The sequence below is a fragment of the Anabrus simplex genome, chromosome 10 (assembly GCF_040414725.1).
Source record: "Anabrus simplex isolate iqAnaSimp1 chromosome 10, ASM4041472v1, whole genome shotgun sequence".
In the NCBI taxonomy this organism is placed as follows: Eukaryota; Metazoa; Arthropoda; class Insecta; order Orthoptera; family Tettigoniidae; genus Anabrus; species Anabrus simplex.
Window position 1 is genome coordinate 110233254 of NC_090274.1, and position 21825 is coordinate 110255078.

At 41.7% G+C, this 21825-nt stretch overlaps 1 protein-coding gene across 2 annotated transcripts in view; it reads left to right on the plus strand.

Moving 5' to 3' along the window:
* The window catches only part of DAT (Sodium-dependent dopamine transporter), a 258731-nt gene that overhangs the window by 173711 nt on the left and 63195 nt on the right, over positions 1–21825 (plus strand). The window contains exons 5-8 of one of the 2 annotated variants that reach the window (XM_068229420.1): positions 4402–4404; positions 6300–6397; positions 9479–9617; positions 11600–11734. In XM_068229420.1, the coding sequence (XP_068085521.1) occupies positions 4402–4404; positions 6300–6397; positions 9479–9617; positions 11600–11734 (375 nt within the window). Of the gene's footprint in view, positions 1–1719; positions 1726–4401; positions 4405–6299; positions 6398–9478; positions 9618–11599; positions 11735–21825 lie in introns of both variants that reach the window. The other variant, XM_067154453.2, reaches the window with a different exon arrangement.

The following is a 21825-nucleotide window of genomic DNA, read 5'->3' on the forward strand; positions in this document are numbered from 1 at the left end:
ATGGCCTTAATTAAGGTACAGCCCCAGCATTAGCCTGCTGTCAAAATGGGAAACCACAGAAAACCATCAGCAGGGCTGCCGACAGTGGGACTCGAACCCACTATCTCCCGGATGCAAGCTCACAGCCGCGCGCTCCTAACCGTACGACCAACTCGCCCGGTTAAAAGATGCTCGTTTGTTCTGGTTCCTGAATATGTCCAATGTGAGGTGTTGCAGACGTTATGCGCATTGAACAATTTAATAAAATACTCCATAAAACAAATGGCTTATTTTAAACTGTATTTTATGCTCTCGGGACAAAACCACCTCCATACTTTACAAACCAGAGATTGTTTCAGGGGAAAATACAATATTTTTAGCTCTTGCTACATTCATTTTCGTGAAATTTTTTGGGCAAATTATTTTCCTCGTTGGTTTCCTAATTTAAGATTTCTGAGTTTGAAGATGCCTCTCAAATGATTGCCGGTCACGGTAGCATAGTTTAAAAAAGTCCAGTGACAAATTTTGGGATCGCCCGATTCTTATGACGTAATTCGGATCAAAACTTAGGAACAGAGGCCTACTTCGATCAGCTTGAAGTCGTATCTCATGTGTAATATTTCCTCTGTATAATGTTTCGAACATTGAACATTCACTGGAAACTTGTGAAACGAAATTCCACTACCTTTAATTTCTCGTGAATAAACCATGACTGGAACTGCGAATGCTTAACATCAGACAAATACATAATACATTCACAACCATCTCAGTTAATGAACACGTTTAAAGGCGTGAGCCTGGTAGACAGGGGGCAAGATAGCGATCCTAGCGGCCCGGCATTGAACTTCAGTGTAACCACTTCCATAGCGTTTTACGGGCTCTATTTCCAGGCCTTGTATTATAACGTAGGCAACGGCTATATACTCGTTGATTGTCTGACCTTCCCCAGCTTCTAAATATGCACAACAGACGGCAGAACTTACATGTTGCTAAGAGAAAACATCGTCGTACCCACAGACGGGAAGGTATGAAGTCGACTAGCCTTCTGTATGACCATTAATAAAGCGCAGGGACAACCTTTTGATAAAGTGGGTGTCTACTTACCCGAGCCATAGCCAATTGTATCTCGGGCAAGATTGTTTGAAAATGTGAAGATCCAGATATGCCCGAATGGTGGAAGCACAGTGAATACTGTGTGGAAAGAAGTGTTATAAACTACATTAGCGGTATTAAATGTTGATAAAACTAATGAAAAGGTCAGGCAATACAATATGACTACGACGGGCGTACCAAGACGAGTTATCTGACCAATTTATAACTAATGCTGTGGAGCAACGCGGGTCCATCACAAAAGCAAATCATTAAATGATCACTCGAATAATTGCAGGAGAAGCCTTACCCTAACCCTAATAATAACAATAATATTTCTTTGTTAGTATCGGCCTACCAAGGCTTTGATCTTTGCCCAGTGCTCCATCATTCGTTGCCGGTGTTGCTCTTTTCTTTCTTCCGTCCACGTCTTTCCCGTCTTTCCCTTTGGCCTTTCCTGAAAAACCTGGTGGCCTTTTAGTTTCCTCCTGACTGGGTTGCTTTCTTGTATATCCGCATCTCCTGTAGGTCTCTTTCCACCTCCTTATCTTTAAAATGGGTAAAGATGTGCTTCATTCTTAGCAAGTGGCCACAAAATGCAATTCTCCTTCTCCGCATTACACCAGAGATCTTCTGGACACGACTATACAGATCACGGTTATGCCCACGTCGGAATTCATCTTTGTCTTTAATGGGTCCAAGAATTTTTCCTTAAAATATTTCTTTCATTCTTTAATTTCCAATTTTCTATCAGGCCTTTCTTATTCATATCAAGGCAGTCCGCTCCATACAAAGCCTGTATTCCTATGACAGTGCAAATAATGTCTTAGTTTATCGTTCAAGTATATGGACGTTTTGTTTTCAACGTCTTTGGTCAGTTGATAAGCCACTTCCATTTTATTTACGCGCGACGCGAAAGCTCCTTTATCAGAGACGTTTTGTTCTCTCAACTCACCAAGGTATTTAAACTTATCTGTCCGTTTGACTGCCCCCTGGTTTACTTTCAGCATTCTTGGTGCTGTCTTGATGTTAGTTATGAATTGCGTTTTCTCCAAAGACTTCTGGCGGCCTGCTTTTTCCGCTGTGTCTTTGGGTTGTTAATTTGCTTTGTAGCCATGTTTAAAGAATCAGAGAAAATTGCTAGATAATCTGCAAAAAGATAGGCAATCAATTGAAATATTAATATTGTTGTAACCCAGTCTCACAAAATTTTGTGTTGATAATTTCCTGGCGGCACTCACGGATGACATTGTCAAGGACGCAATTGAAGAGCGAAGGTGAGAGCCCATATCCCTGCCTAACTCCTGTCTTTATCTTGAAAGCGTCTGAAATTTCTCCTCTGGACTGTTTCTCCAGTAGGATCATCTAGGGACAACGCTTCATCCTTTGTTGTTACTTCTTGTCCCTCCAATACTGCATGGTCTTTCACTCAAAGTGGGGCCACCGGGAGAGTTGGCCGTGCGGTGAGCTCGCATCCGGGAGATAGTGGGTTCGAATCCCACTGTCGGCAGCCCTGAAGATAGTCTTCCGTGGTTTCCTATTTTCACACCAGGCAAATGCTGGAGCTGTGCCTTAATTAAGGCCACGGCCGCTTCCTTCCAACTCCTAGGCCTTTCCTGCCCCATCGTGGCCATAAGACCTATCTGTGTCGGTGCGACGTGGGGCCGGCGCAGCGCAGCGGGTAGAACGTGAGACGAGCACAGCTGGGGGCCGGGAGAGCGTATGGATAACAAGCACACATAATAACGCATAATCAAAGTAAAATCATTTCTCACCTTGTCACAGAATATGTTGAAAATGTCTTCCACCTGCATTTACACATTTCTGGCTTCATCTAAGGAAATTTTCATTCATACCCATTAGTTCATCTACCGAGATGGCCTCAATTTCTGTCGTGATATTTTGAGTTCATCTAGAATTGAAAATGGGAGTGTTGGCGGCAGACAGGATAATAGAGCCTATAGTTTTTGAAACCACAATCACTGGGCAGAGATACAGGAATGATATTCTCGTGCCATGTTTTCACAATTGACAGACAATTAATAACAGTCTGGATATTTCTAGCAAGACTCGGCAACCACGCATACAGCTAATGATTAAGTTTAATTGACGAAATTTTTGACAACAGAATAATTAATAAAACATTGTTGCCAGCAAGAACCCCAGATCTTACGATTTGCGATTTTTGTTTATGGCGATAATTGAAAAATGACGTTTATGCAACAAACCCTCACACTGAACTTCCGGGCTCTAGTTATAACAGTCTAAAAGAATCGTCAAAGTATATCAGAACAAAGCTCGAAGGAGCACCTGTTGTGTTCTCCACACCTATTGGACATGCAGCACGAGGTGAGAGGCCTGCAATGTCAGTCTCCGATGTAATGTGTCAGATGCTTACATTATAATGTGCTTTAGATTTCCATCGTTCTCATATGAAGTTTGGGCTTCACCGATAGCCTCGATAGCCCTCAGTGTATGCCACTGAATGCAAGATTCTGTTTCGGCTTCTACCGGGTGTCCACAATTAAAGTTATTGTATTCTGCACGGTACAGTACGGGCTGTAATGATGGTAGGTAGATATGGTAACTAAGCAGTGCGCTCGGGAATTATGCCACAAAAAATGTTAGTTCCAAGTTTTGCCACCAGACGAAAATATGGCGCTGTAAACAACGGTACGGGTCACAGAAAAAAGTCAGGACAGATCAGACAGATGATAACGGTGGTTCTGGGAGATTTATTAGCATTTATGTTTACAAACACTGTTCAGTATGGCCTCCAAACTCAGCAACATGCTGCAGCCATAACACGGCATGGTCGACAGTTTCCCGATTCATATCGGGTGCCTTTAGATCAGGCAGAGACCGGACACGATCTTTCAAATATCCTTACAACCACAAGTCACATGGATTTAGATCGGGGGACCTCGAAGGCCATGCATCCGGAAAATGCCTAGAGATAATGTGGCCGTTACTGAGGTTTCCTCGAAGCAATTCTTTCCCCTGGCGAGCGATATGTGGTGTTGTCCCATCTTGCATGCTAATATGGATGTGGTCACAGTTGCCTTCCTGCAAAGCTGGAGTCACGTGTTACACAACGAGGTACCTATAACATGCAGATGTCATCTCCTCAAAGAAAAACGGGCCGAGAATGAAAGAGCTTGTACAGCCACATCAAGGAGTCACGTGCTTGTTCCTGCACAACGTTTCTGTGCATTCACTGCACCCTGCATTCCCCGGCCACATGTTGTCCACTTCCACGCGCGCCAGAAACTGTAGGGCAAAGTCACGGCGTTGTGCAACATCTTGCGGTTTCAATTTGTGAGCAGTATGAAGTTTGTAGAGATACTAGTGTAAAATGTGCCGCAAAATCTTGTGAACTGTTGACCGGGGTAGCGACAATTCACGTGACACAGCTGGAGCACTGGTTACAGAATAGGGAGAATGTGCTGCACGGTCTGCTACAGCTACAGCAACTTCATCAATAACATGCATGGGAATGGGCTGCTGTCCTCTCCCTGATGTGACATCTATTTCTCCTGTTACCTCGAGTTTCTTAATCATTTTGCTCGGCCCATTATTTTTCACGGGACCTCTTCTCTGTTGTTTCTGTCGGCGATATTCCCGCAATGTAGCGTTGCTATTGCTGTCATTCTGATAAAACAGTTTCACTAGTAGTGCTCGGTCTCTCTTCCCAATAGGCATTACGTTTCGCACGGAAGAGTTCAACTTTCCTACGTTACAACGAAGATTCACTTCACAAAAGGAATCAATATGCGTCACCAAGCAACAACCAAGAAAGTGACAAAACTCAGTTCTACCGCAAGAACGTTTTGACATCAGAGTTACGGAATATTGCACGTTCATAGGTTCCCCATCGTTGAATTACCACTTCCACTCTACAGGTGTCCGTGCACTGGAATAGCTAGGAGATAAGCCGGCAACTTGTCCGTCCACGCTGTTAAGTAGCTATGCATACCTTCCAGGCGTTCTAAATTGCTATCGAACTAGCTGTTACCCGCGTGGAATTCATAATTCGTAATTTGATGACAGTAATCATTCCTCGGTACTATACTAAGACATTATCTGAAAATCCCTAAAGTATAAAACCTCACCGAAAAATTTAGTTTCATTTACCCCGCAAACCACGCTTGTAGCATTGCCTTTTGGGGCTAAGATGTCCAGGCTACTGCCAGAGCTAACTCTGGAACATGCGATATAGAACTGTACGTGTGAGAAACAGTCCTCTCTGAAGTCGGAAACAGAAAAAATACGTATTTCTTTATTTTTAAAGGAGATTACAGATACAAGTTTATACGTCTGTAACATCTTCAGTTTTTGAGATACAATCATTTAAAAATTAACCCTATTTTTTACTTTTTCACCACCTCCCTTAAATGGATCTTCCGAAAACAAAAAATGCGTGTTTAGATTCCATATATTAGTGTTCACGTCTTTGAACTGTTCAGTTTTTGATACATAGATATACTCATTTTAAAATTTCACCCCCTTTCACCCGCCCTTAACGATGAAATAAACAAAAATCCTTCCTTAGTGATCACCTACACCGCAAGCTGCCTCTGTGGATCAGTGGTAGAGTGTCAGCCTGCGAATCCCAAGATAGCGGGTTCAAACCTGGCAGACGTAGTCGGATTTTTGAAGGGCGGAGAAAAGTCCATTCGACACTCCATGTCGTACGATGTCGGCATGTAAAAGATCTCTGGTGACACGTTTGGTGTTTACCCGACAAAATTCATTAAATCTCAGTCATAGACGCCCAAGAGAGTTTCGGTTTACTCGGTCTGTCATCTAGTGGGCCTAGAGTAAAACGGAACGTCCAAATTGACGAGCAGACAGCCAGATGGCGTCAAATTGAAATGTCTGCACACGGTAGCTGAGGCCATACGATTATTATTATTATTATTATTATTATTATTATTATTATTATTATTATTATTACCTACACCGCAATATAAACGTATCCTCAAAATTTCGTTTCTTTTTGCCCAATAGTTTTCGCTCGGCGATGATGAATCTTTCGGTCAGTCAGGACACATATAGATAGGAACTTCTAGGTACCCACAACGAACATTATGTGTATAGGTTCAAAAAAGGGTAGTTGAGAGGAACTTCTTTTGAGCGTTTGTAGGACGATCTGGTATAAGTCGATAATCTGTGGCTGTCTGTTCCAGCTTGACATGAACGTGTGGACGATGGGGGGCAACTTCAGCCAGAACAGCCCCATGGAGCAGTTCGGTCCACACAACACCAGCGAGGAGGCTCTGCTCAACAACCAGACCCGCTACACATCGGCCGCCTCCGAGTACTTCAAGTGAGTACCTCTACACATAGCTACATGAGAATTGCTGTTTTTAAATGGAAGAGATGGGAAGAGTAACCGATCCGCTCCACTAGTGTCCGGCCAAGGACAACACTTTCATCTAACATTTAAATGAGTTGGACTGCACAAACACGTCAGTTCACCCGCGATTTCATTGCGTTGAATTGTGGATTTACGTATTTGCAATGTTATGGAACAGCCCAGGCGCTGCTGTACACGGTATAGGGGCTCTCATATCAACTAACACCGAACGCACGATTTTGTACTCCATAGACAGAGTGATCCGTGCTGGTCTACTTCCCCCTCGTTCTCCAGATCCAACAGTGTGCGATTTTTACTTTTCGGGTGTCCGCCTCCGAGGTTAAATGCTTAGCGTGCTGGCATTTGGTCTAGAGGGTCCCCGGTTTGATTCCCGGCTGGCTCGGGGATTTTAACCTTAATTGGTTACTTCTGATGGCACGGGGACTGGGTGTATGTGTCGTCTTCATCGTCATTTCATCCTCATCACGACGCGCAGGTCGCCTACGAGAGTCAAATCAAAAGACCTGCACTTGGCAAGCCAAACATGTCCTCGGACACTCTCAGCACTAAAAGCGATACGCCATTTCATTTCAGTGAACACTGGAGGTAGATTATTATAAGTACCACTAGGGCTGGATTAAAACTGAACGTTGAAACTGACAAGCAGGCAGCCAGAGGCGTGAAATTAAAATGCCTGCACACATTAGCTGAGGTCATACGAATATTATTATTATTACTATTATTATTATTATTATTATTATTATTATTATTATTATTATTATTATTATTATTATTCAGTTCTCTCCCTATCAGCAGGTTTTCGTAAGCCTTTTCCAAGCAGATCTGTCTTCTCCTATCCTCTTAGTCTTTCAGTGTGTTCCATTAATTTCCACACTGTCCATGATCTGATTCCTCTTTGTTCCTCTCAACCTTCTCCCTGCACTTTTTCCTTCCAATACTTGTTTCCTTCGTAAACAGTGAGCTGACCAATTCTTCTTTCTCTTAAATGGTTTCCAGTATTGTCGTCCTTTCTTCACCTACTCTTTCCAATACTGCTGCATTCCTTAGTTTGTGTTGCCAGTTAACCTTCTCCACACCCACAATTCAAAAGATTGCAATCTTCTTTCTTGCTCCCTTCTCAAAGTCCAAGTCTCAGACCCATAAAAAGCTTACCTCTTCCTAAGGTCCATATTCCTTGGCCATTTGCGATCCTGCTCTCCACCTCATCATCACTTCTGATTGTGCTTCCTAAATACTGAATGCAGATACTCGTTCTATTTCTTCACCTGAGAGAACTGCCTTTGCTATTACATCCTTCTTCTTACTCATAACCGTTGCCTTAGTCTTCTTTCTGCTAATTTTCATACGAAAGTTTTCACATGATCTGCTCAATTTTTTCATCATGATATTCATCATTTTCTCAGTCGTCAACAAATTTTCTTTCCTCCCACATTAACACTTTGCTTACCTTGATAACAGCTGCGAATTATTTCCTTAAGGTATATATTAAACAAGGTTGGTAAAATACACCAACCTTGTCTAACGTCTTTACCAATTTTGATTTCTTCCGACCGGGCGAGTTGGCCGTGCGGTTAAAGGCGCGCGTCTGTGAGCTTGTATCCGGGAGATAGTGAGTTCGAATCCCACTGTCGGCAGCCCTGAAGATGGTTTTCCCTGGTTTCCCATTTTCACACCAGGCAAATGCTGGGGCTATACCTTAATTAAGGTCACGGCCGTTTCCTTTCAACTCCCAGGCCTTTCCTATCCCATCGCCGCCATAAGACCTATCTGTGTCGGTGCAACGTAAAGCAAATAGCCAAAAAAAAAATCTTCTAACAAGTTCTGTCCTACTTTTACCCGAACTGTTTGATTTACATACAGATTCTCAATCAGTCTTCTTTCTTTCCAATCTACTCCTTTTTTCTTCAGTATGCCCAATTATTATTATTATTATTAAATTGGGCCTCTATGCACTGCATGTTTAACAACCAATCACATTGTCTTGTTCGTCTGCCGGCTTTGAAATCCTGTCAGTATCTCTTGAGCCCGTCGATCTGCGCTTCCTTCCGTTTCCCTGTCTTCTCCGTCTTCTGGGTTCTGTCTCCACCATAAAACCCTGACAGCTCTTCACCATCCTTCTGAAACTCACCCTGTCATTGATTTCATTCTCCGCAATGCGCACCTCGCTCAGATATTTCTCGCACTCTTGGAACCATCTTAACTTAGATGCCTTTGGTTTTAGAAAATTCCAGATTTTCTTTGTGAGCCGGTCATTATTCATACGGAAGATGTGCTGATAAAACAGCTATCGCCTCTTTCTAATTGTTGTTGTTATTGGTTCCATCTTGCTGTTTACTTCTTTGCATTTCAGTCGAACCTGTCCGTCAACCCATCTGCTACCCAAGATCTCCGTAGTAGCCTGCGTTCTCTTTTAAGTAGTTGATTCACTATTCCTTTTCTATTCATGCACAGGGTCTCCGAAGCCTTCCGGCCTAACAACAGTGCTGTAATGTCTTAATTTGGCTCCGGAACTCAGCATCTTATTATGGATGTTTTCAGTCAACTGGGACGCTCGCTCTAATTGGTAACTTCTTGTTCTAGCCCATTCTCTTGAATTAGTTCACCTAGATCAGGCTCCATGGCTAAATGGTTAGCGTGCTGGCCTTTGGTCACAGGGGTCCCTGGTTTCATTTCCGAGAGGGTCGGGAATTTTAACCATAATTGGTTAATTTCGCTGACACGGGGGCTGGGTGTATGTGTCGTCTTAATCATCATTTGATCCTCATCACGACGCGCAGGTCGCCTACGGGTGTCATCCCTGCACCTGGAGAGCCGAACATGTCCTCGGACACTCCCGGCACTAAAGGCCATACGCCATTTCATGTTATTTTACTTCACATGGGTTATTAAATTTCTTAACTCTTCCAATCTTTCCATGGTCTCTTAACATCCATTCTGGACTATCACTGATGTTTGTCTTCTCAAAGGAGACTTGTAGTCCTAATTTCTCTGCTGTTTCTTTATTATTGTTATTATTATTTTGTTTCCAAGCCGCGCCATCCTGGAGCTGCACCAGAGCGGTGGCCTGCACGACTTGGGCGCCATCAAGTGGGACATGGCTCTCTGTCTACTCGCTGTGTACATCATCTGCTACTTCAGTCTCTGGAAAGGAATCTCTACTTCGGGCAAGGTAAGTGCACGTATTTCACCTGTTCCTGGTGCGAAGTACAGAGCATTGGTCTCGACGAAATTAGGCAGGGAGGAGAAAGAGGAAAATGAAGCACCGAGGAGAGGAAGAAGCGAAATGGAACATCACGTGTTGAGAGGCTATATGATGTTATTGCAGTGTGTCTGCTCATAAACCACGTATTCTCTCTAAAATAGATCTCACAGCATACCATCAGGTGGAGGGGTCTTACACACATTGTATGGTTGTAGTAGACCTACGTGAAGGTGACTTCTCGAATATAAATGTCCCAGATATTCAAACATTCTTCAGACAGTGGACTTTTGAAAAATTTCAAGTCCCTTACGTTTCATTCTACATATATTCTAGGTGAAAAATGTACAATGGTTCCAAAGTTTCGTACATAAATGAAAAATGCCAGGTAGGATGTTGAACATACTTGAATTTTCCATAATATTATCATATTATCAAAGCGAAGCTAACGTTTTATTTCCTACCTTTTTTTAATTTGTGCCCAACTTTTGAACCGTACAAATATTCTTATATAGAATGTAGTCAGAATAAAACATAACGAGGAAGAGAAATGAAAAGAAACCCATGCACGCAGCTGGAGTTGAACCGGCGATTCCTCAATGCATCGACTTCAACGTTATCCACTGAACTACGCGCTCATTTGCTACCTCTTTAACGTTCAGTTGATTTAAGGAACTGCATATTTATCGAAACCAATTTTTTCGAAAATGCTTGCTACCCCAATGGATTTAGGACATTAATATTCATATACGAGGAGACACCTTCACGTTCTACACAGTATAATCATGAAAAATAATCCGCGACCCATCCACCTGAAGGCCTCCTTGCCAGTAGATTTTCATACATGAACAAATAAGTCAGAAGAAGGTGGTCTCTGCCGCATACATAACAATTAGTACAAGTAAATTACCAACCAGTATTAATGAGCACATGTAAGCCATTTAAAGGTGTATTGAAACACCTATTCCTTCATTCCTTCTTGGCGAAAAGGAAAGAACTTCACTCAGACACTTCGCATGTATTCTCCATTCTGCCACTTTGCTAAATACAGTGTGTCGCGCTGTCAGCGGCGCCGGCAGTCGACATGCACGCTCCGAGCGGTGTATTCATAACTTCATGCTGACTCACGGCATAGCCACGAGGCGTGTGTGTCGTGGGAAGCCGTGAAGTGATACGTTTGTTGCAAGAACGCTTGTCTCTGATTTACAGTAGAATTAATCGGATTAATTACATTATTACACCATTGAAATGCCAGTGAAATTCATGCTTGAACAAAAAGTTTTTATGTATGACACATATGTAACAATCGAGTCATATTGAGAGGTTTGTAAGCGATTTCAGGAGAGATTTCCTGGGGTTCCAGTTGCAGTTAGATGCCTCGTGAAGAAAATAAGAACAACGAGATCACTTAATGCGGTAATTCCTAAACCGAAACGAAGGGTTCTGTTGAAAGAAAAAATCGACGACATTAACACATCATTCGTACGTAATTACGACAATTACGCAACAGGAATGTAGGCGTGTGAATATCACATTAGAAGATGTCAGGAATGTTTGAATGCTGAAGGACACGCCTTTCAACACCGCCTCTGAAAATAATTAATACTCATGATAAAAGTTATTGGCTGCATGATAAAGGCTATTGGGTGATAAATAAGCAATAAATGTAATAGTATCGGTAATAGAATACGCGGGAGGTTATGAATATAGCGCTCGGAACATGCAGGTTGTCTCCCGGCCCCGTTGGGAGTGGGACACACTGTGTATAATGCGCATAAAACAAGAGAAACCAAAGCTTGACTTAGTTCGGTAACTTGTTTACAGTGAATCTGTAGTGACGTAAGATGGCGGCAGGCGCAAGCCTCCGGCTTCACTAGCACCAGTGCTACGAGATGGAGCTCTGCCTGTATATCTGTGGTTCTATCTTATGCTGTTTGTGACCCATGTTCCAGGTGGTGTGGTTTACCGCCCTCTTCCCCTACGCTGTGCTGCTTATTCTGCTCGTACGGGGCGTGACGCTACCGGGATCTGCCGAGGGGATCCGGTACTACCTCAGCCCTAACTTCTCGGCCATCACCAAGGCAGAGGTAAGTCTAAAGATCTCCGAGCGATACATTCAGAATGTCAATTTTGGTTCTTTTTTCGGGGGGGGGGGGGGGGATTTCATGGCAGACTTCTCTGGCTCCAGCGTGTTGGACTGCAGACCTCCGCCCAGTCCAGGAATTCATACCGGTACCATAAACGGTTAATTTATTTGGCTCGCGGACTGGGTCTTTGTGTTGCCCGAAGACACCGCATGACCAGACGTCCCGTTTTTTTAACGGAATTGACTGTCCCATCTCCGGTTGCCGTGACAAAAACTTAACAGGGCGTGTAAATATGACAAGTTCCTCTTTTTTCCTGTCTGCATCGACCGTAGAATAATAATAATAATAATAATAATAATAATAATAATAATAATAATAATAATAATAATAATAATAATAGTTTTACGTTTCACTGACTACTTTTTATGGTTTTTGGAGACCTTGAGGTGTCAAAATATTGTCCCACAAGGGTTCTTTTATGTGCTGGTAAATCTACCAACACGGGGTTGACGTATGTGAGAACGTTCAAATACCACCGGACTGAGCCAGGATCGAACCTGCCAACATGAACTCAGAACGCCAACGCCATTAATGTGTTGTTAGATACTTGTAAGTACCAAGATTATTTTTCTCAATAAAGTCCTTTATTTTCAGCGTTTTGAGTTCAAAAACTGTTGACACATATCCGTGATACCTAAGATAACCTAACAAAAATGTTTGATAATACTGTATTAATATTATCATTGATAATTTAGTACTGAAAGTGTCAAACCCAGTTTACTCGGGCCACGCTGTCACGATATGCTCTTGGCGCTGAACTGCAGCATCACATACTCATTCTCAAGCTCCGAGCTATCCGCCAGGCCAGTCACGTGACCCGCTCCAAATGGACGGCTCATGTTCGCCACATTCACAAATCAACCGCCAGATGTCACACTCGGCTGCTCTAAGAGGACTTCCATGTGACGCTCTTTCGTTGGAGAATATTTATCGCTTCGCAGCGGATGTAATTCTTATGACGGAGCTCACTTTATTCTCACGGATGTAAAAGGATAAAATATGGAAATAAAATCCTTCAAATAACTTCGAGAAAACGTTCGAGTCAGTCATTGTTATGACCAATGTGGACGCGTGGTGTACAGAGTGCACCATTCTCGGTAAATACCGGGCGTCACGAAACCGTGGTAACACTCTACCACGGTATTGTCGTTTACCTGTTGCACCATTGCAAATCCTTGCTCTCCAAGCCGTGGCTTCTTGACGCTCGTTTATCTCGCTCTAATTCAAAGTAGTATTCAGAAGGCAGTGATGAGTTCGACACTCACTTGTCTTTAATTTATCCAAAAGGCAGCGACAATTTTGACAGTTATGTGTCTCTGATTTATCCAGTTCCCGGTTGTTTAAGTTTTTCTGGAATAGTCGGCAGTTTTTTTTTTCTAGGACGAATATTATTGAAATTATTTTACAATTGTATAAACAAGTTTTATAATCATTTTTTCTCCTTGTCAGCATCATTGTAGTATTTTATATGAACTTTTTACAGCTCTTTATTTCCATGATGAATTAATTTTGTTTCGTTACTTTAGTTTATGTTATCAGTTTCATTTGATGTGGAAGAGGAAGGGCGAACGAGAACGCCACATTTCAGTGCATTTGAAAGTGAATTGCTCACAGAGTTTTTAGATTACTTCTTGGCGAAACAGGATTATTTCAATGAGTTGGGAATTCGAGCTGGTCACCAATTAATTGTAACAAGGACGCCACTGCGCCTTTCTCTCTGTTCATCCTCAAAATATTGTACCAAATCCATTTCAAGGATAACATCACGGCACTTTGGACGCACGCAGTGTGAGGTTATATCGCTCACTCGCGACCGGTTAACCACCTGTGGGTGGGGGCGGTAGAATAGCACATACTGTATCCCTTGGCTGTCGTAAGAGGCGACTAAACGGTGCCCCAGGGGCCCTGAACACTGGAGCGTGGGTTGGCGACCACGGGGCCCTTAGCTGAGTCCTGGCATTACTTCCACTTACTTGTGCCAGGCTCCTCACTTTCAGCTATCCTATCCGACCTCCCTCGGTCAACACTTGTTCTTTTGCGACCCTGAAGCTATTACGTTTGCGAGGGCTAGGGAGTCTTTAATTATCACGCCCTTCGTGGCCCTTTGTCTTTCTTTGGCCGATATCTTCATTTTTCAAAGTGTCGGATCCCTTCCACTTTTCCCTCTGCCTAGTTGTACTTCCTCTTAAAACAATAATCACCACCACCACTCACGACCGGTTAAATTTCAACTGCGGTAAAACGTCACAAATTTAAAAACCGGGCTTGATGCAACAAAACTTCAACGTAACTATGGTAAGCTATAATTTCACCGCGGTTAAGTCGGAACTGAGGTTGATGCAGCTGGGCATAAAGTTCAAAAATTTATCTTACGACAGTTTCAACCCAAGTGTTAGAATGGCCGAAGTTGTTCTGTTTGTGGAACAGTTCCGGTTGTTCCTGTTCCGGAAAAATGGTATGTTCCAAAAGAACAGTTCCAAGGTGGGGGAATTAGAAAATATCAACAAACCTCGAGTTCGTGTATGCTAATTCCAAAATCGTTTAGTCACTGCGAGTTTCATGCTTTCTTTAGGGTAGCTGAGCCTAACAAGGTTAAGTGGTACCTATCTTTATCCAGGGGGTACTAGGAGCAATATGAGTAGGATCGCTGGAATTCGGAGCGAACAGTTAGCTGATGACTTGATGACTTGAAGACACTTGCTAGACGAAGCTGAATCTGCATTGAGTGACGTAAATCTTTTACATAATTACCTTTATTCATCTGACTGTTTTTATTCATTTAATATAATTGTTAGAATATATATTGCTATACCTCTAATTTACAATGAAAGGAATTCTATGATAAGTAAGACTTTCCACCTTACTGGTACTATGTATTTGCTTAAAACAAGCTATCTGGTAGTACATGTTTCGTTCCTTAGTAACATCCTCAGCTACTTATTTCATTACTTAGGTCAGCCAATCCCAAACTCTGGTCCAAGAGGTCAGCAATAACAATGTAACTTGTAAGGATTTAAAGAACGAAATTTAATTGTACAGACACAATTCATAGATCATTCTGATGTACCCGTGCTTCGCTACGCGATTCTCAGAAAGACTGACTTGGTGGTTTTCCTAACTGAATTCAACATAGGTCATTACAAAAACGTCAGTAGGAATGTAGCAATTAAAAGCAATGTTATCATATAAAATACTCGATCAAATGAAAAACTGCACACTTTCTCACTTTCAACGAAGTGCATCTAACAGTCTAACAGCCGATCTAACAGTCCAAAGTTCCAGAGCTGGAACAACCAGGTCGCAGACTGCCGTGAACACTCCTCTGTCATTATTCCGTTTAATAAACTGCGGACACGACCGATACAGAAATACCATTATTTTCAAATTCTGAGCAATGTACAGACAAAACTCTTATTTTATATATATAGATTTAGGAACATACAATAAGTCTTCACTGTTGTAGGCTATAACTTACATGCAGTATATGTAATTCTTGGCCGATAAATGGTACAAGTTGGCAATATCTTGTGAACACCTTCTTGTATCACAACTCCACGTCTCTGATTGACTCTTGAATCCATGACATCCCCTATACCCTATACCCTACAATGTTTCGAAAGGAAATACTGTGTTTAATGCTTTTCGTGTCAACAAGCCTGTGTGAGTGTACCTTTTCTGCTCTCACACGAGTGAAAACGAAGTACAGAAACAGAGATAATGTAGAGGCTGATCTTCAGTTCGAGCGACTACGGTTGTAAAGCACCGTCTGTCCCATTGATCCAAAAATCACACCCAGTAAATTTTCTCAATTAAGTTTCCAGATCCAGACTGTTGTGATTATCAGCCAAGTGTCACACTGGTTTATCATTTCTATGCATAGGCCTATATAAAATATATCTTTATGTAAATGAAATTTACAGTAAAGGTACCGGGCGAGTTGGCCGTGCGGTTAGGAGCGCGCGGCTGTGAGCTTGCATCCTGGAGATAGTGGGTTCGAATCCCACTGTCGGAAGGATGGTTTTCCGTGGTTTCCCATTTTCACACCAGGTACCTTAATTAAGGCCACGGCCGCTTTCCTCCAACTTCTATCCCCCTGTGTGTGGGAGCGGTAGAATAACACCCACGCTATCCCCTGTCAGTCGTAAGAGGCGACTAAAAGGGCCCCAGGAGCTCTCAACTTTGGAGCGTGGGTTGACGGTTACGGGGCCCTCAGCTGAGTCCTGGCATGGTTTCCACTTACTTGTGCCAGGCTCCTACCCTTCATCTATCCTATCCGACCTTCCTTGGTCAACTCTTGTTCTTTTCCGACCCCGACGCTATTAGGTTTGCGAGGGCTAGGAAGTCCTTCATTTTCATGCCTTTCGTGGCCCTTGTCTTTCTTTGACCGATATCTTCATTTTTCGAAGTGTCGGATCTCTTCCATGCTTCCCTCTGATTAGTGTTATATAGAGGATGGTTGCCTAGTTGTACTTCCTTTTTAAACAATAATCACCACCACCACCTTCCAACTTCTAGGCCTTTGCTATCCCATGGTCGCCATAAGACCTATCTGTGTTGGTGCGACGTAAAGTCACTAGCAAAAAAAGTAAAAGGTGAATATTAGTCCTAAATTATAGAAATACAATCAAAACGGTAAAATTACAAAACAGAGCTTAAAGTGAAGCATCTCATTTACACTGAGAGGATGTTCGTGCGATTCGAATTATTTTGAAAGTTCACATTTAAAAGTAAGTGAAGTAGAACTGGCAGGAATTTGCAAGAGGTTGCCGCCGCGGAGACGGGGACATTATGCGGAGACTCTGCTGCGATTCTCGTTCCAAAGCTCTCTCGGCGTGACAGCTCACATGCATTCTAAACGCACTTTTAGATTTCGTATATGTTTTTATAAAATGATCTTAAAATTCATGGGATTGGTCGTGACATTTCCCACCATACGGTTTTCAGTAGGACGTGCCGGCAGAAAGGAAGTGCTTGTCTATTTGTTATACAGTACATTGATTTTAAAATAAATGATATCCCCGCGTCAGTTATCATCTTCTCAAAGGTACTTTCAAAACATTGCATTATTTTCACAACAGATGATGATTTTGCTCGAAATGCACCGCCTTCGTTTGAGTATGCAATTGTGTGGAAGCAGGTCAGTTCCTTGAAAAAATAAACTTCACCAGATAAACAATGTAAGTAAGATCTAGTAAGAACAGAGTTTGGTGTAGAAAATAATATGTATAATTGTTTCTTCTTCAAGGGACTGGGTAACTCAGACGGTTGCGCCTGGCCTTATAAACCCAGGAACGATCAACTGCTATCAAACATAGCGTTATTCTAAATTAGTTTCCCAAAGTCATCATCATCATCATCATCATCAATGTCCCACTCCAGTAGCCCAGGTGTGGTTAACAAGCCTCCTCCACTCCTTTCTGTCCTTCCACTTTTCCTGCTCCATTACTTTCGCCACATCTAATCCAGCTTCTCTAATGTCCTTCCAAATCTGCTCCATCCACTTTCTTCTCGGTCTTCCACCTGGTCTCTTTCCCTTAACTTCTCTTTGCAATTCCCTTCTTGCTACCCGTTCCTTTCCCATTCTTTTTACATGTCCGAACCATCTCAGTCTTGCCTTCCGTATGTTCTGTACTAACGGTTCTATATTTAGCTCTTCTCTGATTTTAATATTTTTAATTCCATCTCTTCTTGTTTTTTTAACCGATGTTCTTAAAAATTTCATTTCTACTGCTTCGATCTTACTATCTTGTCTCTTATTAGTTGCCAGCGTGCCTATTCCGTATGTTACGATTGGTATGAAATACTGTTTATATAATATTAATTTCATTCTCTTGGGTACTTTGTCATCCCATAAAAGCTCTCTGACTTGATGATAAAATGTTGTACCTTTACTTAGTCTGTTATTAATTTCAGGGTTGATTTCAGTACTTCCATTAATAATGCTACCCAGATACGTAAACAGATCTACATTCTCTAGCCGTTTTCCGTCTATGTTCATTCGGCTTTTCTTTTTCTCTTTTCTACAGTGCATGACTGCAGTTTTCTTTTTACTAATTACCATTCCAAACTCCTTCAGATTTTCAATTCAAATGTCCAATCTCCTTTGTACTTCCTTCTCTCCCTTTCCCCAAATCACCACATCATCTGCAAAAGTCAAAGCATTCACTTCATCACTAATGATATTCTGTTTTACACGTTTTATGATTTCATCCATCAATATAATAAACAATACTGGCAACAGTGCAGTTCCTTGCTTGATACCTTTTTTTATATAAAATGTTTCAGAGTCACCACTCCCCACTTGTACACTGCTTTTACTCTCATGATACAACATTTTTATCTTGTTAGTTAATGATTTTGGTGCATTGCTTTTCAGTAGACATTCCCATACATGTTTTCTCTTAACTGTGTGGTAAGCTTTTTTCCAAATTCAAAAATACGAAAGTATCAGTGAATAATTTCGAAACGACTCATCGAAATGTATTTGTTTGTCAAACCTTGCGCGATATCAACAAGTTTTAGGCCTGCCCGACAGACTTCGCCCCCTCCACTCTCCTCGCTGGTCTGGCGGGAAATGTGCTGCAGTCTAGAGATGGGCGAAGTGACACTACTGACTGTTTCGAAACAGTCGATACGGCACAGCGAATTGCTGCGAAGTAGTGTGTCGACACACAGCGCACTTCCGCCTCGGACTGCAAGAGAAACAGTGTTTCGCGATGGCGTGGTGAAAGATGAACCACGCTTCATAGCTAAGTTCAATTCACTGAATACTCGTTGGCCGAATGGTCAGCGTACTGGCCTTCGATTCAGAGGGCCCGGGTTCGATCCCTGGCCGGGTCGGAGATTTTAACCGTAATTGGTTAATTCCAATGACTCGAGGGGTGTGTGTGGCGTATTCAACATTAGAAATCATCCTAGGTAGGGCCCTCATCTTCACAGACATGCAGGTCGCCTAATAGGCCGTCTGCTAGAAAAAGACCTGCACCAGCCCTCTCCGGAGGCCATAGAATTATATTAATTCGCTGAATAAATTGTTCTAATTTTTGATAACAATGAAATATGAGGTTCATGAAATATTTAATGAACAAGTGAACATAATGCAGTATGATAAATAGATGGTATACAGTATACAGCAATAAACTGCGTTCGCTTCTCCACTAAGCGCTTACAATGATACTAAAAGGAATCGGTTTTAACATTAAAAGTACAACCTAATTTGAATGATTATAAAATTATTAATGACATTTAAGAGGAGTTAAAAGATATTCTCTGTCGGTACAATGGCTGGAATAAGCTGAAGAGAGTTTGTAGCACAGTTTGGTGTCTGAGGACTGCCTAGTGCGACTGGTTTCTTTTACATATATCATGAGAAGCATGTACAGTAAGTAAGAACATGATCGATGTTGTCACGAGCTTTCAAAACTCTCATACGTTTTGTCGTTATCGCAGGCAGTTTGTTCTTATTGAGGGTGTTAACGTGTTTTGGTGGATCAGCAGAGGTGAAGGAAGGTGCGGGCTGGAATGGGTCTAACTAGAAGTCCGAAAGATGCATTAAAATTTCAATAAAGGTTATATTTTCAAAACTTAACAATGGTGACAGAATTTTTGAGCATACAACAAATAACAACAAGTTAAATCAGGTACATAATCAAGAAGTCCGAGATTAGAGAACAACTTAATGATCTGGGCTTCAAGCCCCACCGCATACAACTCTGAGCTCTCAGCTCACAATCACCAAATACCAAGGGTCAGAAAACCCTTAATTACCTGGAGCTCTTGCTCCCGCTTAATAATACCAGAAAGAGCGGACCTGCCCTCAATTTTACAAGCCTATCAAAGGCCACAACAAACTTCACTACTAACTGCCCTCAAGGCACACAAAGAAACAGGGGTATTTAATACCCAACATACAGGGCCTTCGCATGAAGAAAACAAGACATCAGGTTAAGTTACTGGCCCAAAGTACAGCAAGGACTGGAGGCGTGAACTTGCACTCCTAAATATACATTTTAAAACCTAAGTGGCTCTAGGCCGATACACAGGGGCTAATCCCAAGCTAGGGAGATGACCCGTATGAGAAAACTTTAATACATTGAAGAAGAGAAGAACGGTTATGAAAACGTAGTCACCTCCATTTCAAAAAGAAAGAGAGCTCGAGAGGGTAAAGCACGCTCTATCTCCGACTTGAAGTTCAAGAAAACAGAAGTTTAGCAAGAAAAAGGGTTTACATGTTTAGTAGTTTACATATTAAAGGTTTCGAACCCTCCCCGAGAGTTACACTGCTGAGCTAGCAAGAAATAAAGATGTTAAAAGGCCATTAACTTGTAGAAGAGCTGCTGCTTGAAGAAAGAGGTGCTTCCCGCCCCCTGCTATATATCCACACACAGAGTAAGATGTTATACGAGTGGCCCCGAGACAAGAAAATCAGCAGTTTTTATACCCTCGTGGAAAATTCGAGACCTTTCAAGAATGAGTAGACACACCCCCTCAATTTTTATTGGGTAGCTAAAAATTACACATCAACATCGAAGAAGAAAGACACTATTGGTCAAAAATTAATTAAAGAAATTCGGGATTGGCTGAGTTCAAAACTGGCGGACTGAAAGATTAATATTGCCAACCCCAAAAATAAAAGAACAAAATTTAGTAAAGACAAAACTTAAGAATACAAAATGTCTTCAAGAGAATTCATTCCATTGCGCCAGAGTGTATTACCATAGTTTTTTTGGTAGAGACATCTGTTATAGAATGTTCACACTTCTTGATCAATGAAAAACAAAAGCAAATCAAAAACACTCAGTGACCTCTTCTGACAACTAGTAGAGTTAGTTCAGTGGTTAAAGTTCCGGGTTTCTCCAGTAGAGAAGTTTCAATTGGCGTAAGATTTGAACTTGCGTCGCGTAGAGGTGTACCGCCCGGTACAGAGGGTTTTGCTCCAATTTGATTCTGTAGGTTCTCATTTTGTCTGAGACCAGTTTTTATTGTGAAAGCTTTTGACACTTCTCCCCTGAACTTTACCTTCAAAATCGTGTTGGTTAAAGTTAGTATGATGAATTTCATTAATTTGAGATGAAGACCGTATGCTCTGAGGAATTTTAAAAGTGTGGGTCTATGGATACTATCACTCGCCTTCTTGGAATATATGAATGAGATAAAGAACTGTTTAGTTCTGCGCTTGTAATGTTCCATTGCTGCAGTACGCGTTGTTCTTGGGATAAACAAGTTATCGAACTCTCCAGCTACTTTCCGAAAATATTGAGGTGTGCTGTTTTACTCAGGGCGTAACAGTAACCACATCTATCGGAGATGACTGGCAGCAGAAAAGACAAAACAAATCACATCACAACGATGGTCAATGTGATGTTATCGTTGATCAGTTTTATGAGCTGTCGATATTGTATACCTTCACGTTTATTTTCTTCCGTTTAGTTTTTTTCTGCCTCTGGGATATTAGAGCATCTAATGTAAACTACTCCCTCCTGTCTTATACTACAAGCAATCGTTCCTTTACGTTTGTCCATTATTCATCATTATCTTCACATTTTTCCATGTCGATACGGAACGATGACCACGGGGTTTTACATCTCAAGACAATCATTACATAAACAATCGCCAGTAAATATTATTAAACAATATTTCCATGTTAACAATGCTCTGCGTTGATAATATGAACTAAGCAACAAAAGTCTAAATTCATGAATTCTTTATCATAGTCAGTAGAGTAAAACTGTATAACACATAAATGATTGGAACTCGTATTCTCTATAACATTTTTTACGGCATGTAACACTTTTCGATAGGTTCAATAACGTAGGTAATTAAAAAATTACATTTTAGGCACCTTCCCTTAAACTACATTTCAATCAGCGTGAATAAAAATTATTTATTTATAACCTACACTGTAGCACCTTATTCCCAGACCTTACATGCCGATCTTCATTAAATTCTGTTCACCCATTTTCTCGTGGTTCAGCGTTGATATGGACTTACCAACACAAAATGTAATTAATGAATATTTCTGTTATCATAGC